The sequence below is a fragment of the Erythrolamprus reginae genome, chromosome 4, assembly GCF_031021105.1.
Source record: "Erythrolamprus reginae isolate rEryReg1 chromosome 4, rEryReg1.hap1, whole genome shotgun sequence".
Lineage (NCBI taxonomy): Eukaryota > Metazoa > Chordata > Lepidosauria > Squamata > Dipsadidae > Erythrolamprus > Erythrolamprus reginae.
Window position 1 is genome coordinate 64,725,737 of NC_091953.1, and position 16,414 is coordinate 64,742,150.

At 38.5% G+C, this 16,414-nt stretch overlaps 1 protein-coding gene across 1 annotated transcript in view; it reads right to left on the reverse strand.

Annotated features, from left to right (window-relative positions):
• LOC139167139 (putative gastrointestinal growth factor xP4) overlaps nucleotides 1-16,414 on the reverse strand; it is a 55,052-nt gene that overhangs the window by 10,512 nt on the left and 28,126 nt on the right. The window contains exons 3-4 of the mRNA XM_070751561.1: nucleotides 13,651-13,759; nucleotides 12,973-13,119 (exon numbers count right to left, since the gene is read on the reverse strand). Of these exons, the coding sequence (XP_070607662.1) occupies nucleotides 12,973-13,119; nucleotides 13,651-13,759 (256 nt within the window). The remainder of the gene's footprint in view (nucleotides 1-12,972; nucleotides 13,120-13,650; nucleotides 13,760-16,414) is intronic.

Genomic DNA, 16,414 nt, shown 5'->3' on the forward strand with positions numbered 1-16,414 from the left:
GATAGTTCAGTGGATTTGCAGCTGGCTGAAGAGTAGACAACAGAGAGTTATTGTGAATGGCGAGTATTCTGAGCAGAGACAGGTTACAAGCCGTGTGCCACAAGGGTCTGTTCTGGGTACTATTTTTTTTAATGTGTTTGTGAGTGACATAGGGGGAAGGTTTGGTAGGGAAGGTTTGCCTATTTGCTGATGACTCTAAAGTGTGCAATAGTGTTGATATTCCTTGAGGCGTCTGTAATATGGTAAATTATTTAGCTTTACTAGATAAATGGTCAAAGCAATGGAAACTGCAGTTTAATGTTTCCAAATGTAAAATAATGCACTTGGGGAAAAGGAATCCTCAATCTGAGTATTATATTGGCAGTTCTGTGTTAGCAAAAACTTCAGAAGAAAAGGATTTACGGGTAGTGATTTCTGACAGTTTCAAAATGGGTGAGCAGTGTGGTCGGGCGGTAGGAAAAGCAAGTAGGATGCTTGGCTGCATAGCTAGAGGTATAACAAGCAGGAAGAGGGAGATTGTGATCCCGCTATATAGAGTGCTGATGAGACCACATTTGGAATACTGTGTTCAGTTCTGGAGACCTCACCTACAAAAAGATATTGACAAAATTGAACGGGTCCAAAGACAGGCTACAAAAATGGCGGAAGGTCTTAAGCATAAAACGTATCAGGAAAGACTTAATGAACTCAATCTGTATAGTCTGGAGGACAGAAGGAAAAGGGGGGGACATGATCGAAACATTTAAATATGTTAAATGGTTGAATAAGGTTCAGGGGGAAAGTGTTTTTAATAGGAAAGTGAACACAAGAACAAGGGGACACAATCTGAAGTTAGTTGGGGGAAAGATCAAAAGCAACATGAGAAAATATTATTTTACTGAAAGAGTAGTAGATCCTTGGAACAAACTTCCAGCAGACGTGGTTAGTAAATCCACAGTAACTGAATTTAAACATGCCTGGGATAAACATATATCCATTGTAAGATAAAATACAGGAAATAGTATAAGGGCAGACTAGATGGACCATGAGGTCTTTTTCTACCATCAGTCTTCTATGTTTCTATGTTTCTAAGAGGAGGAGGACAGTTGCTGCTGAAGGAAGAAGGTGAGGTGAGGAGAATCAAAAAAATCCAAAACTTTAAAGCTTAAAAAAAAAAGAGGGACTCTGAGGCGGCGAGGAGCATGCGCCTCCCATACACCCGGCGCGAGGCTGCCTCCTGTACACTGCGCCAGAGAGAGAAACCCAGGGGGGAATGGCAGGAAACTGGCCGGGCCTTTGTGCCGCTCTCAAATTTCTTGGAAAAATTTTCTGGGCTCAGGTTCTTAAGTAGAAAATGGTTCTTAAGAAGAGGCAAAAAAATCTTGAACACCCAGTTCTTATCTAGAAAAATTCTTAAGTAGAGGCATTCTTAGGTAGAGGTACCACTGTATTTGAGTGCTTTCTGAGAAAGACTTGAAAGCCTTATAATAAAGTTGCTCTTAACTTGCAAGCTTCTCCTGATGAAGAACAACAGCCTAAGAAATATGTTTGCATTGCTCTCTCATATTAGCTTTGCTTGTTTTAGTTTACATGACAAATATTTTGAATGCTTCTTGAGAAGTACTTGAAAGCTTTATAAGATCTTTATTCGCCTCATCTTTTAAAGCAATGCTCTCTCTGACAGCAAGATGCAGGTTTCTAGAAATTCTGTACTTTGTTCTTATATAACTGCAAAATGTTCAAGCATGTTACATAATTTGTCATTTTATCATTCATTCATTGTCTTTCTGTAGTTCTGGATGTGTCTAACACTATTTCACCTTTCAGTTTCTTCTTGCTGTAATTATTTTCCACAATCACATATATCACCCCTTGTGGCAAGGGGGGTGTTTGCCCAGATTCACCTAGTATTATTATTATTTATTAGATTTGTATGCTGCCCCTCTCCATAGACTCAGGGCAGCTCACAGCAATAATAAAAACAGTGTACAATAACAAATCTAATATTTAAAAATATCTAAAAACCCATTATTTAAAAAAGACATACACACAAGCATACCATACATAAACTATATAGGCCTGGGGGAGATGTCTCAATTCCTCCATGCCTAATGGCAGAGGTGGGTTTTAAGGAGTTTACAAAAGGCAAGGAGGGTGGGGGCGATCCTAATCTCCGGGGGGAGCTGGTTCCAGAGGGTCGGGGCTGCCACAGAGAAGGCTCTTCCCCTGGGTCCCACCAGACAACATTGTTTAATTGACGGGACCCTGAGAAGGCCAACTCTGTGGGACCTAACTGGTTGCTGGGATTAGTGTGGCAGAAGGCGGTCTTGGGCTAGTTGTGGCCCTACCTAGATAGGGAGTCTCTGCTCACAGTCACTCATGCCCTTATCACCCCAAGGTTTGACTACTGCAATGCTCTCTAGATGGGGCTACCTTTGAAAAGCGTTCTGAAACTACAAATTGTGCAAAATGCAGCCGTGTGAGCAGTCACGGGCTTGCCCAGACATTCACACATTTTCTCCAATACTCCGTGATCTGCATTGGTTGGCAATTGGTTTCCAGACCCAATTCAAAGTGTTGGTTATGACCTATAAAGCCCTACATGGCATGGGACCAGCATACCTCCGAGACTGCCTTCTGCCGCGTGAATCCCAACGACTGGTCAGGTCCCACAGAGTCGGCCTCCTCCAGGTTCCATCAACCAGACAATGTCATTTGGTGGGACCTAGGGGGAGAGCCTTATCTGTGGGGGCCACGGCCCTCTGGAATCAGCTCCCCACCGGAGATTAGTACTGCCCACACCCTCCTTGCCTTCCGTAAGAGTCTGATGACTCACTTATGCTGCCAGGCCTGAGGCCAATAGATCTTTGCCCCCTGCCCAGTGAATGTGTTGAAAGAATGTGGAGTGAATGGAATGATTGCGGGTTTTATGGGGGTTTTTTTGGGGGGGGGGTGTTTCTAGATTTTTAATTAGTTAATTGGATTACATTATGTATTGTATATTTTATATGTTGTGAGCTGCCCCAAGTCCTTGGAGAGGGGTGGCATAGAAATCCAATAAATAAATAAATAAATTCTAAATATTTCATTTACAAAATGAATATTTACAATAAGTAACTCTCACTACTACTTTATTAATACTTTGCATAAGCAAATTGATCCAGATAATACACTGTTTATTAAATATTTTAATAAAGAAGAAAAAATGTATAAATAAAATTTAAAAAGGAAAGAAAAGAAAGAAAGAAAGAAGGAAAGAAAGAAAGAAAGGAAGGAAGAAAGAAAGAAAGAAAGAAAGAAAGAAAGAAAGAAAGAAAGAAAGAAAGAAAGAAAGGCTACCCAATCACTTTTGGAGATCATATCAGGTTTCTCCCTTTTTTATGACTCTGTAAGAACTGAAGTTGAAGGGATTTTTTTGGGACCATTCTTGTGACAGCAAAATCAATCCTTTATCTTTTAAACTGTAGCTTCTGGTCATACTGAAGAAACACTAGTTTTCCATCATTCATTCCTACTGCAAGAACATTATCCAGTCCCCCTACCCTACCCTATCCTCTTTGCTTGGTAGAAGATGGAAAATTTTGAGATAAAGCATTTCTGGATCTCAGTCCGGGAGGAAATTAGCTTGAGAATTTGCTTCTTTGAAAAAACTATTCACACACCAAAGATTCTTGGCAAAAAACACAGGAGCCTGGTAGTACCTTTTATAATAACTTTTATTAAAATATGGTTGCTTCTATTAGAGGCAGCCTACTTCATAAAGTGCCTGGACTGCTATAAGATTTAACTTGGGTGGATTGGAGAAGAAGAAATGGAAAGATAAATTAGTTATGTAAATGCCATTTACATTTGAGACCGATTGTTAGTACACATCAATTTAACATTTGTAGCATGTTTTTAAAAAATCCTATTGGGACCTTCTGAGATTGTCTGAACTTTATTGATGCATGTGAGTTCAACAATTTCACACTCTGTGCTTAAAGCCCTGCTTTCTAAAATGGTAGTTTAGAGGTTTGCTACAAATTATTCCAGGGAGATTAGAGGGCTCTGAAATTATTTAATTATTTATATGCAAGTCCTGATGTCAAACTTATTTTCATTGATTTTTTTTTGTGTGTGAAAATGTTACCCTTTTGTTCTATGTAAAATTCAGAATGGCATTGCTGACAGCTGATGACAGATATTACATTGGAGGAAAAGTAAGTAAAGGTGTTTGTAATCTTGAATATATATTATTGGGGCTTGTGATAGTGCTATTATAATAATAATAATAATAATAATAATAATAATAATAATAATAATAATTTATTAGCTTTGTATGCCACCCCTCTCCGAAGACTTGGGGCGGCTGACAACAATAATAAACAGTCTACAAATCCAATATTTAAAAAACAATTTAAAAACCTGTATAGTAAAATAATCACACAATCCATTCAAACCATACACAATCCAAGATACTTGGGGGAATATGTCAGTTTCCCCATGCCTGGCTACAAAGATGAGTTTTCATTAACTTAAAGGGTTAAATAAGGTTCAGGGGGAAAGTGGTTTTACTAGGAAAGTGAACACAAGAACAAGGGGACACAATCTGAAGTTAGTTGGGGGAAAGATCAAAAGCAACATGAGAAAATATTATTTTACTGAAAGAGTAGTAGATCCTTGGAGCAAGCTTCCAGCAGACGTGGTAGATAAATCCACAGTAACTGAATTTAAACATGCCTGGGATAAACATATATCCATCCTAAGATAAAATACAGAAAATAGTATAAGGGCAGACTAGATGGACCATGAGGTCTTTTTCTGCCGTCAGACATCTATGTTTCTATGTTTCTATGTTTCTTACGAAAGGTGAGGAGGGGGGGCAGTTCTAATCTCTGGGGGGGAGTTGATTCCAGAGGGCCGTGCCGCCACAGAGAAGGCTCTTCCTCTGGGTCCCGCCAAATGACATTGTTTTGTCGACGGGACCCAGAGAAGGCCAACTCTGTGGGACCTAATCAGCCGCTGGGATTCATGCGGCAGAAGGCTGTCCCAGAGGTATTCTGGTCCGATGCCATGTAGGGCTTTATAGGTCATAACCAACACTTGGTGTAGGTGTGGCGACGTAGTAGACAGCTGGGTCTGTTGAATAATCTGGTTTCCATATTTGTATCACAGTCATTATCTTTTTTGTTGCTTGTGGATGGTTGTCTGTATATAAGCATGGGCCTACTACTCAGTGCCTGATACGTTCAGATCACTTCTTTACTGTTTCTACTTTCAGCATCCTCATAAACCCACACTGCTTATATGGTTGCCCAATAAACCTTCAGCAGATAGTAACAAACATTGAGAAAAAGAGGAACTTGGAAGATGGGAAAGAAGTTGCAGGTTGGGTAATTGAAGAAGTACAGGAGAAACTTCCTCCTTGACTTCCAGATGTGAAACTTGTTACCCCAAAGCAGAGAGAGTTTTGAAATAAATTCATTCATTCATTCATTCATTCATTCATTCATTCATTCATTCATTCATTCATTCATTCATTCATTCTGATATATAAGATGGCAAAGGTTTTTTATCATTAACAAGGATTTATAGTAAAGCAAACTAGATGTTCTATTAGCACAAACAGTTGTCTTCTATTTCTTTTGCATGATTTAATGGGATATTATTCAGATGGTACATTTATAATCACAGGAGCACCTCACAAAAGAATTTTTTACTTACAAAAAGCTAATATCTCACATGTAGGCTACTGTCTGGATTCATAAACATAAATGCATTGCTTTGTTATCATTATCATTTTATCACAATTGCCTTTAGCAGATGTAAAGAAGGGACAAATTTTGTAATTAACTGTTTACTATAAGGATAAATTAATGTATCATGGAAGCCAAAATCTCTACACCATGTGGGATAATATTGTGCTTGAATAGTTCTGTCAAAAGCATGCTCTTTGTGAAAGTTCCTTTCTGAAGCATCATTTTAACACTCTGAAAAGAAAGAAAAAGAAAAAAAGTAAAATATTTCAGCTTTTCTCTTTTTTCCCATTTCTATCAACCCCCCCCCCCCAAGAAAAATAACAACAAATATTCTACTAGGGCCATAATTGCAAGTTTTTGTCTGAATTATTTATCACAGTAATTTCCTTTTTACTCTAATGTTGGCTTCAGCCCCAGTTAGACCCTCTTTTGCTTGCAATATTCAGAATTGGCTTATATCAAATTTACTAACATTATTATTATTTATTTTATTATGTATTAGATTTATATGCCGCCCCTCTCCGTAGACTCGGGGTGGCTTACAACATGTAAAAAAAGTAATAAACATCGAGATACAGTTAACATCAGATTAAAGTTACATTTAAAAGGTTATATTTAAAAACTTAAAAAAAACTATTTAAACACATGCATATCCATTCAAACATTCAAACAAACTCATTGTATATTCACTGGCTAGGGGGCAGAGTCTAATAACCCCAAGCTTGGCGGCATAGGTGAGTCTTTAGACTCTTTCGAAAGGCAATACGAATCTACGGGTGGAGCTGATTCCAGAGGGCCAGACATCACGACAACTTAATGGTGCCTTTCAATTGGCTTTACACTACTCAGTGTTTCCCAGTGTTGCATCAGCACTTACATGGAAAATCGTGTATATACGTTGAAATGTCAAATATGAATCCTGACGTCTTACCACAAACCCCATGATTTACTGATAGTCCTCAACATACAACTATTTGTTTAGTGACTGTTTGAAATGACAACAGCAATGAAAAAAGTGACTTATGATTCATTTTCAAATTTGCAACCATTGCAGCATCTTCACGGTCACATGATCAACATTGGGGCACTTAGCAACTGGCGTAGCAACATTTGCTTCCGACAAACAAAGTCAATGGAGGAAGCCACATTCACTTAAAAATTATATGATTCACTTGACAACTGTGGCAAAAAGGTCATAAAATGGGAGAAAACACTTAACAAGTGCCTTGGAATTTGAATGGAAATTTTGGACTTAATTGTGGTTGTAAACTGAGGAACAACCTGTACATAGTGTTGTGGTTAGCTCTGGCCCAGCTCCTGCCCCAAGGAATGTGCAGGTTGATGTGGGGGAAACATCCACATGCCACATGTTTTGCCCCCAATGGAATCTGCCGACGAAGCCTCCTCTGACCAAGGAAGCATGAGTGACAGGGAAGAGGGGAGTTTGGCAGACAGCCCAGGAGGAGATCAATCATCTGTATCATCCTTGGATTCTGAACAAGAATTAATGACACATCCACGCATGCGTAGAGTGATGCATAGGAGACAACAACTGAAGGATTATTACAAGAGAAAATGAGGCCACATGTGGCTGCTGTAATTAGTGCTACAGATAAAAGTGCATCCTGGTGTTTTAGCCTCATGGCAGTTTATCTGATTCATTGTTTCATCAAGTTCATGGTTTTTGTGCTGTTCAAGATTGTGTGTGGACTCTCTGGACTTTAGAATTGGACTCAATTTCCCAGTTATTGGGTGAGCAATTGGATTGCATTTAACCTGTGCCTTGTGTGTACCAGAAAGGCCTGTCTTTGACATTTAAAAAGAGAGCTGTTTCTGTTTTTCTGTTTATAAAAACTTTTGGGTTTTCCTTTTATCATGTGGTGTGTGTCTCCCTGGACTAATTACCCTGTAATTATGGGCGGTTGAAACACGAGGGCAGAACACATAGTAGCCTATAAAGTTAAGATGCAAATACAAAAGACTGGGGTGCAGAACTTCCCATTGCAGTACCCCTTGTGTGACATTTTGTCCCAGACACACACACCACTCATCCGTAATGGTCCGCAGCATTTGGAATACCAAAAGCATAATCAAGATAGTGGTCTCAGTCATAGTTCCCTCTAAGCTGAGCAGTGAGCAATCGCTCACTTAAAAATCATCATCAACTCAGAGTTTTCCAAACCTGCCCAGAAGCCGAGAGGGAAAGAGTGAGAGGGAAGGAGAGAGAGAGGAAGAGAGGAAGAGAGAGAAACAGATAGAAAAAGGAGAGGAAGGAAAAGGAAAAGAAAAAGAATGGGAGTAAGGAAGAGAGAAAGAAAATCAAAATCTAGTTTGAAACTAGCTCAACTATTTAAGTGGCATTTTGATATTGATAGAGTTGCCCTATTATGAGCTCACTGTTATAGACACACAGTACAGTATTTTATTTTGAAATTCTCTGAGGCAAAACAGGGTGGGTTTTTTATTTGTTTGTTTGTTTGTTCGTTCGTTCGTTCATCGTTCATTCATTCATTCATTCATTCATTCATTCATTCATTCATTCATTTATTTATTTATTTATTTATTATTTCTGTGCCGCCCAGTCCCGAAGGGACTGCCGCTCAGACACTATACTTTTCCGCCCACCCCCCCAAAAAATTAGAGGGAACACTGGCTCAGTTATATTTTACCTCTATGTTCCTTAGCCCAGTATCAGTTTCACCATTCAATCCCATCCATAACTCCACCATAGTAAGACATCACTGCCTGCAATGCTGGGGCTGCTCTCAAAATGTAGACATAAAACTGATGGCCTTAAGTGCACCTAGTTGCATTCAGAATAATCAGCCATTGATTTTTAATGAAACCAACCAGTGGTCTATGTCAGGGGTCTCCATACTTGGCAAACTTGTAGCCTTCCGTTCCTAGAATTCCCCAGCCACCTGGCTGAGGAATTCTGGGAGATGAAGTCCACAAGCCTTGAAGTTGTCAAGTTTGTAGATCCCTGGTCCACCATGTTTTAAGGAAATGGATCATTCATTGCGGATTACACAGCAGTTTCTGAATAAAATAAAAATGAAACAAAATGTTTTTCCTCTTTTTTCTCCCTTCTAGAATAATCTGAAACCTGTGTTTCGAGAAGATAAAATTCCTGGGAATCCCATGCACAGCCTGTTTTTATTTTATTTTGTTATTTTTTTTTATGAGCAAGCCCCAGGCTACAATGATTAAAATTGGTGACATTGTGTCCTGTCATTTTAAGATGGGAATCTCTACCCAAACTGTAGCATAAATCCCAAAACAGACTTAAGATAGTATTAAAATGATAACAAATAATAAAAATAATTTCCCTTCCCCCAATAGTAAGACAAAATAACACCCCCCCCCCCAAATATTCCTAACAAATCATAAACTAGGAAATGGGAAAACATTGATCTAAAAATTAAATGTACATGCATTATTATAATTCTAAGTTACTGTAACCAAATGTAATTAAATGAGGAATTCTACTCATAATGGAAAGTTTTACTGTACTAAATGCCAGAAAGTATCTTAGCATGTGTCTCCTATAAAAGGTTGTTACATTCATCAAAAGGACAAAACCGATACTTGCTCTTACCCTCTTCCACATTGATATGAAAAAAGCACCATGGGACACCACGTGGTTTGCTCTCAAAACAGCACTTTCTCATTGCACATTCATTGCCAGGGATTCCTGGGTAGCCACAGTTCTTCCGGAGTTTCACATCTGTAGGACAAACTTTTATATCTGTTTTGAAAATAAATTAAGTCAGGATTAGTAGGTCAAGGCTAGCTGTAATTTGGTTCTGAACATGCGACACATAGTGGGTTCTATATTCTATAGCTGTACATCCTATCTATCTTCATAACAACAATTGGGCTGAAGCCATCAGGGTGTTGGGTGAAAACATCAGGAAGTGCTGTGATAAGTGATGCCCCCTATTTTATTAAAATTCAGATTCCATGAACATATTTACCAAAGATTTCTCTGACCGTAATTGAGACTGATTTAAAAACTCAATTTAATGTACCATTCAGAATGAGAAATCTTCATTAGTTCTGAATGTCCATTAAATCTGAAAAATAAATAATTTACATTATTTGTGTATTAGAGTCATTTTGCAAATGAAAATTATATATTTTGTGTCAATGTATATTATTTGTCTAATATGTCATAACTAAAATGATAAAGATTGACAGAAATGATATAAAAATTAACACAATGTTTATAAATGTGAGCAACTTGTCTAGATTATTCACATATAATGGACTATCCATTATTTCATAGAGTTACTTGGATGGAATTTTTGTCTGCTGCATTCAAAATCCATTAAAGAGGACATCATTAAACTTATGTTTTATTATGTTCCATCACAGTAATTTTCAACTCATCTGAGCAGAAGGAATAAGAACTAAAAATATTATAGCAGTTAGAAGTACAGTGATCCCTCGATTTTCGCGATCTTGTTCTTCGCAAAACGCTATATCGCGATTTTTCCCACCCGATGATGTCACTCTGTTCCTTCCTTTCTCATCTTTCTTTCTCTCTCTCTTTCTCTATCTTGCTTCTTCCTCTCTCACACTCTCTTCCTCCCTCTCTCATCTCTTTCTTTCCTTCTCTCTCTTTCTCTATCTCTCCCCCTCTTGCTGGCGGGCGGCAGGCGGCGGGCGGGCGGGCGAGCGGGGGCATCAGCGAGGAAGACCCAGGGAAGGTTCCTTCGGCCGCCCAGCAGCTGATCTGCTCGGTAGCGCAGCAGCAGCGAGGAGCCGAATCGGGGTTTCTCCTTTGCGTGGGTGGCAGGGAAACCCCGATCTTCGTCTGCTCGCTGCTGCTGCGCTACCGAGCAGATCAGCTGCTGGGCGGCCGCAGCAGCAGCGAGCAAACGAAGATCGGGGTTTCCCCGCTGCCCATGCAAAGGGGAAACCCCGATCTTCGTCTGCTCGCTGCTGCTGCGCTACCGAGCAGATCAGCTGCTGGGCGGCCGAAGGAACCTTCCCTGGGTCTTCCCCACCGCCCACGCAAACTCCACCATCTGCGCATGCGCGGCCATGAAAAAAAGGGCGCGCATGCGCAGATGGTGTTTTTACTTCCGCAACCCTACATCGCGAAAAATCGATTATCGCAAGGGGTCTTGGAACGGAACCCTCGCGATAATCGAGGGATCACTGTAATAAGTTTAATGAAATACTTATCTGATCAGTAAGAAATTCAAAACAAAACTTTATATTCTTTATAACATCTGTTGCAAACTATTCTGTGCTGTTTAGGAAACATTTAGAAATGTGTTGAAGTATTTAAATGTCCCACCTTAAGGAATCACCTATTAATAAGTCATCTAACTGGGTTTTGTGTTATAATGATTATCAAAAACAGTTTGGGTTTTGTTACTTCCCCAAAAAAGACTTTATCATATACTTGTGTTACTTTTAAGCAATGTTCTAAAAGAATGTACCTCATTCAGAAATTACTAACAGCCAAGAAAATTATTTATTTAGCAGACTATAACTTCTAACGTACATGAAATAATAAGGTAAGAACAAATACTGTATTCAGAAAAATCCTAGTAAGCAGTGTGTACTAATAGTTAAAATTGTAATGAAAATTACAGTGGTCTGACATAATAAAGAATGCCTATAGTTCAAAATGCATTACAATACTTTTAAGATGCTAATTCAGATTTAAGTAGTAGACCTGCCCATGTCCTAAAGCATAATATAAATTAATCTCACGGGTCTCCTGCCTCATTTCTCTTTCAAAAGGAAAAAAATCAGCTGTGCATGTTTCAGTAGCATTCAAAACGTAATGTATAGTTTTTCATTTTAATTTCATTTTTCATTTTATTGGATTTGTATGCCGCCCCTCTCCGTAGACTCGGGGCGGCTAACAACAGTAGTAAAAACAACATGCGACAATCCAATACTAAAGAAGCTAAAAACCCTTATTTTAAAACCAATCATACATACGAATGTACCATACATAAATTGTGGAAGCCTAGGGGGAAAAATATCTTAATTTCCCCATGCCTGATGACAGAGGTGGGTTTTAAGAAGCTTACGAAAGGCAAGAAGGGTGGGGGCTATTCTAACCTCTGGGGAGAGTTGGTTCCAGAGGGCCGGGGCCGCCACAGAGAAGGCTCTTCCCCTGGGTCCCGCCAAGCGACATTGTTTAGTTGACGGGACCTGGAGAAGGCCCACTCTGTGGGACCTAATTGGTCGCTGGGATTCATGCGGCAGAAGGCGGTCCTGGAGGTAACCTGGCCCGGTGCCATGAAGGGCTTTATAGGTCATAAACAACACTTTGAATTGTGACCGGAAACTGATCGGCAACCAATGCAGACTGCGGAGTGTTGGTGTGACATGGGCATATTTAGGGAAGCCCATGATTGCTCTCGCAGCTGCATTCTGCACGATCTGAAGTTTCCGAACACTTTTCAAAGGTAGCCCCTTTGAAGAGTTCTCTTGATGGATCCGGATTGTAATAATTCAATTTTAACTAAATTTGATTGTCCTGTACAGTGGTTGAGATTTATTCCAAATGAAAGCTTTGAAAAACAAGGTGTGGGAAAATAATATCTGTTTGTAACTCTTTAAAGCAGAATTGTGACAGCCACAGTTGTTCAATCCAAGAAAAGACATGGCTACATTAAAGAGATACTACCAGGTGTTACCTGTGTAACTCCTGGAGTTGAATCAGAAGTACTACACAGATCACGATTTTTGCTTAAGAGTTTTTGCTCAAGCAGGCAGCATCTTTAATTATCACAAATTGGCTTAGATGCTTTATGTAGATCCATTTAACTTTCTGAACTTCAGCTTCCTCTATTTGTAACTTCAATATTTGATAAACTATCAATTAAGGGTAGATTGGAATATTGATTTATATACACTATATAATTTGGATAACCTTTTAGTACTCCGATTAGTTTTCAAATTTGCCTCTACTATCATTGGAGATACATTCTTTCTATGTTTATTTTGATAAAATGAAAAATCTCTCTAACTCTTATAAGACAGTTATAAGTTAAAAAGAAACCCTCTATCTAGGATCCAGTACTTCTCCTGTTTCTCTTGAGTCTGGCTTACTCTAATTGGGTACAATTTAAAAAATAAAGAACCTGACATAATGTCCCACTATTACTGCCAGCAATATAACTGTTACAAAATTCTTCCTGACGTGAGGCCTTATCTCTTCCATTAATTTGGATATCATTTAAGAACTGGAAAAGACTTTTTTTTAATCACAAAGATCAATTACATTTTGGAGGGGTTGGCTTGAAGCACCATGGGAGTCCTCGCTCTGTTGAATTGAAGCAACATCCTGAATTTTTGCATTGCTGGGGTGTGATCCCAGGAGGTCCACAGTTGGATCGTTTGTGGGGATCAAAGTCACATCGGCATTTCGCTGTCAAAAGACAAAACTCCTGGTTATCCCATATTATCAGTGTTTGGCAATGATGGTTTTTTAGCTGCCACTATGGAAGCCAGCATCATGTGTATCACAAAAAGAACATTAGAGCCCTAATTTTGTAAAGATGCAGAACTTTATAAATACAGAAAAAGTGTCTCCTCACTCAAACCTTTGACAAGTTTATGCTGCCCACTGCCCACAATTCCCATTTTTAAATGCTGCTGTGAAAGATTAATATAATAACTGGCTACTTCGTGGTTGGTTGCTTTTTAAAGGCACCTTATGAATGTCACATTGCTCCAGTCTGTTAGCAGAATCAATTCAAACCAAGGAAAATTGTTACTCAGCTATTTTGAATGTTTTGCAATTGACATATTTATCCAAAGACGTACGTTTTAAGAACAGGTGTTGCCTCTTGAACTTCATCTTTTTGGATTCAATTTTGCTGGAGAGCTCTTAAACTAAAAAGCAGTATCATACCAAACCACATGGCTGTTAAGTTTTAATGTAGCCTTCCTAACCTACTGTCATCTCCATGTTTTGAGCCTTCATGCTGTTCAGACAGCACAGTCTTTGGTCTGAGACCAAACCTATACGTCCAAATTATAAGCGATGTTGGATCATGAGAAGTTCTCTGTGGAGGAAGCAACAATTCAAAGGATCAAGTGCTGGAATCTCTCTGCATAAGAGAGAGAGATGTTGGAGTTCCTTTATGATGTTTTCCTATTCTTCTGTTTTATAAGCGAGAGAATAATTCGATTCTATTGGATGTTCTTTCAAAACATCTACAATTCACATTCCCAGTACCATATTTTTCTTTATCTGCTTGCAATGCTAGAACTAAATAAACATGTTTTTATTCTTTACCCAGAAAATGTAATTTTCTTCTACAGTATATAGCTATTACCCAACAAGCACAAAAGCAGGACATGGAATAATATTGAATGAGAGGTTAGAGACTCATCAGTTGGGGATGCTCTAATATGAATTTCTGGACTAAGAACAGCTGGATGGCCCTTTGTAACTTATGTCTAAAATTTTTATACTGTAAAGCATGCATGCATAATTTAATCCTTAACTCAGCAATCCCCAACCTTTCTGGTTCAATGAGTCTCCGGAGAGGGGCGGCATACAAATCTAATTAATAATAATAATAATAATAATAATAATAATAATAATAATGGTGGGAGCAGGGGAGGGGATGGTTTCATGTGTGCAATCTAGCTCCTGTTCCTGCACAAATGAAGCTTGTCACTTGCTCAGCCTGATTCCCAACAGATCATGGATTGGGAGCAGCCTGAAACCCAGGGGTTACGGATCCCTTCCTATCTGATTAATGATTGTCTAATAATCTATATGGCTTAGCAATAGCAGAAATAAAATTATCTAGAAGATTCAAAATGTCAACAATGAATTAAAACTGTCTAAATGTTAGATGAGTTAAATATCATATTTAGTGTCTCCTGCGTATTGAAACATTGCAGCAAAATGCTAATTCTAAAATAAAGTCCTGGTACTTACATGGAGCGGTTACCCCTTCAAGCAGTACACTGCCAGCTAGAATTAAAATAACTAGACATAACCAGACCCTTTTCTGATTCTTCATGGCATACAACCCTTGGATTTGGATCAAAGAGAGTATTACGTGGCATAAATGGAGCTTATTTTATATCATTATGTTTGTGTACTTCATTCAGATAACAATTTCCCTGTTAAGCTCCACCTCAAGTTATTAGAAAATATAATTCAGATTTTTACTAGATATGTGGTAGAGGTATCCAGACAATATTTGCAAAGGGAAAATAATAAATGATGTCAGTCAGATGTTTATATTAGCCAGGTATGGGCCATTAGCCAACTGTCAAATATTAAACAGTTTCAGAAGAAATAAATTTTAGAAAATTAAGAAGTCATGCCTTTTAAAAAAAATAACATAGAAACATGAAAACATAGAAGACTGACGGCAGAAAAAGACCTCATGGTCCATCTAGTCTGCCCTTATACTTATTTCCTGTATTTTATCTTACAATGGATATATGTTTATCCCAGGCATGTTTAAATTCAATTACTGTGGATTTACCAACCACGTCTGCTGGAAGTTTGTTCCAAGGATCTACTACTCTTTCAGTAAAATAATATTTTATTATGTTGCCTTTGATCTTTCCCCCAACTAACTTCAGATTGTGTCCCCTTGCTCTTGTGTTCACTTTCCTATTAAAAACACTTCCCTCCTGAACCTTTTTCCACCCTTTAACATATTTAAATGTTTCGATCATGTCCCCCCTTTTCCTTCTGTCCTCCAAACTATACAGATTTAGTTCATTAAGTCTTTCCTGATACGTTTTATGCTTAAGACCTTCCGCCATTAACAACATCCCTCTGCTTCACCACTAATACATATTTGCTAAGAAGAGATTTGACTCCATTTATGTTTCAATCCAGATGCTTCTTTACATAATGTTCTACTACTCTGTACTGTCTGGTACTTTCTGCTGGCTAATATAAACCTCTCCCCATTGTTGAGCAGCATTCTCAGGTATGAATGTTGATTGAGCAACATCCCATTTTTCATTTTGTTTATTCAAAATACATTTTGTTTATTCACAAAAAATAAGAGACATTTCTGTAAGGTTAATTTAAATCTAAGAGGAAATATATATATCCTTAAAGACTAATCCGAAAATGAGCCGGGGTGGTGCAGCAGGTAGAGTGCTGTACTGAGGGCCACTGAAGCTGACTTGTAGGTCTGAAGGCCAGCGGTTCAAATCTCATCACCGGCTCAAGGTTGACTCAGCCTTCCATCCTTCCGAGGTGGGTAAAATGAGGACCTGGATTGTGGGGGCAATAGCCTAGCTCTGTTAAAAAAAGTGCTATTGCTAACATATTGTAAGCTGCCCTGAGTCTAAGGAGAAGGGCGGCATAAAAATCGAATGAATAAATAAATAAATCAGAACCAATTAAAATTGAATTAAATAAAGCAACAAAAGCCACAGGAAAAGTCTGTTTTCTTTAAGTTTGGATACTGAAAGAATTGGGAAATGACAAGTTTCAGATGGTATGAAGTTCCCATGAAAACTTGCTTTTATGTGATAGAAATCTGGAGGAAAACCAGCTTCCAGACCTTTAAAATACTTAAAATTCAAGCTAATTACAGGTAGTCCTCATTTAATGACCACAACTGGGACAAGCAACTGAGTGATTAAAAAAATAGTTGCTAAGTGAAAAAATAGCTGTGCTTATGGTTTTAATTCAGCTTTCCTTTTTTTAGAAATTTAGAAATGTCATAAAT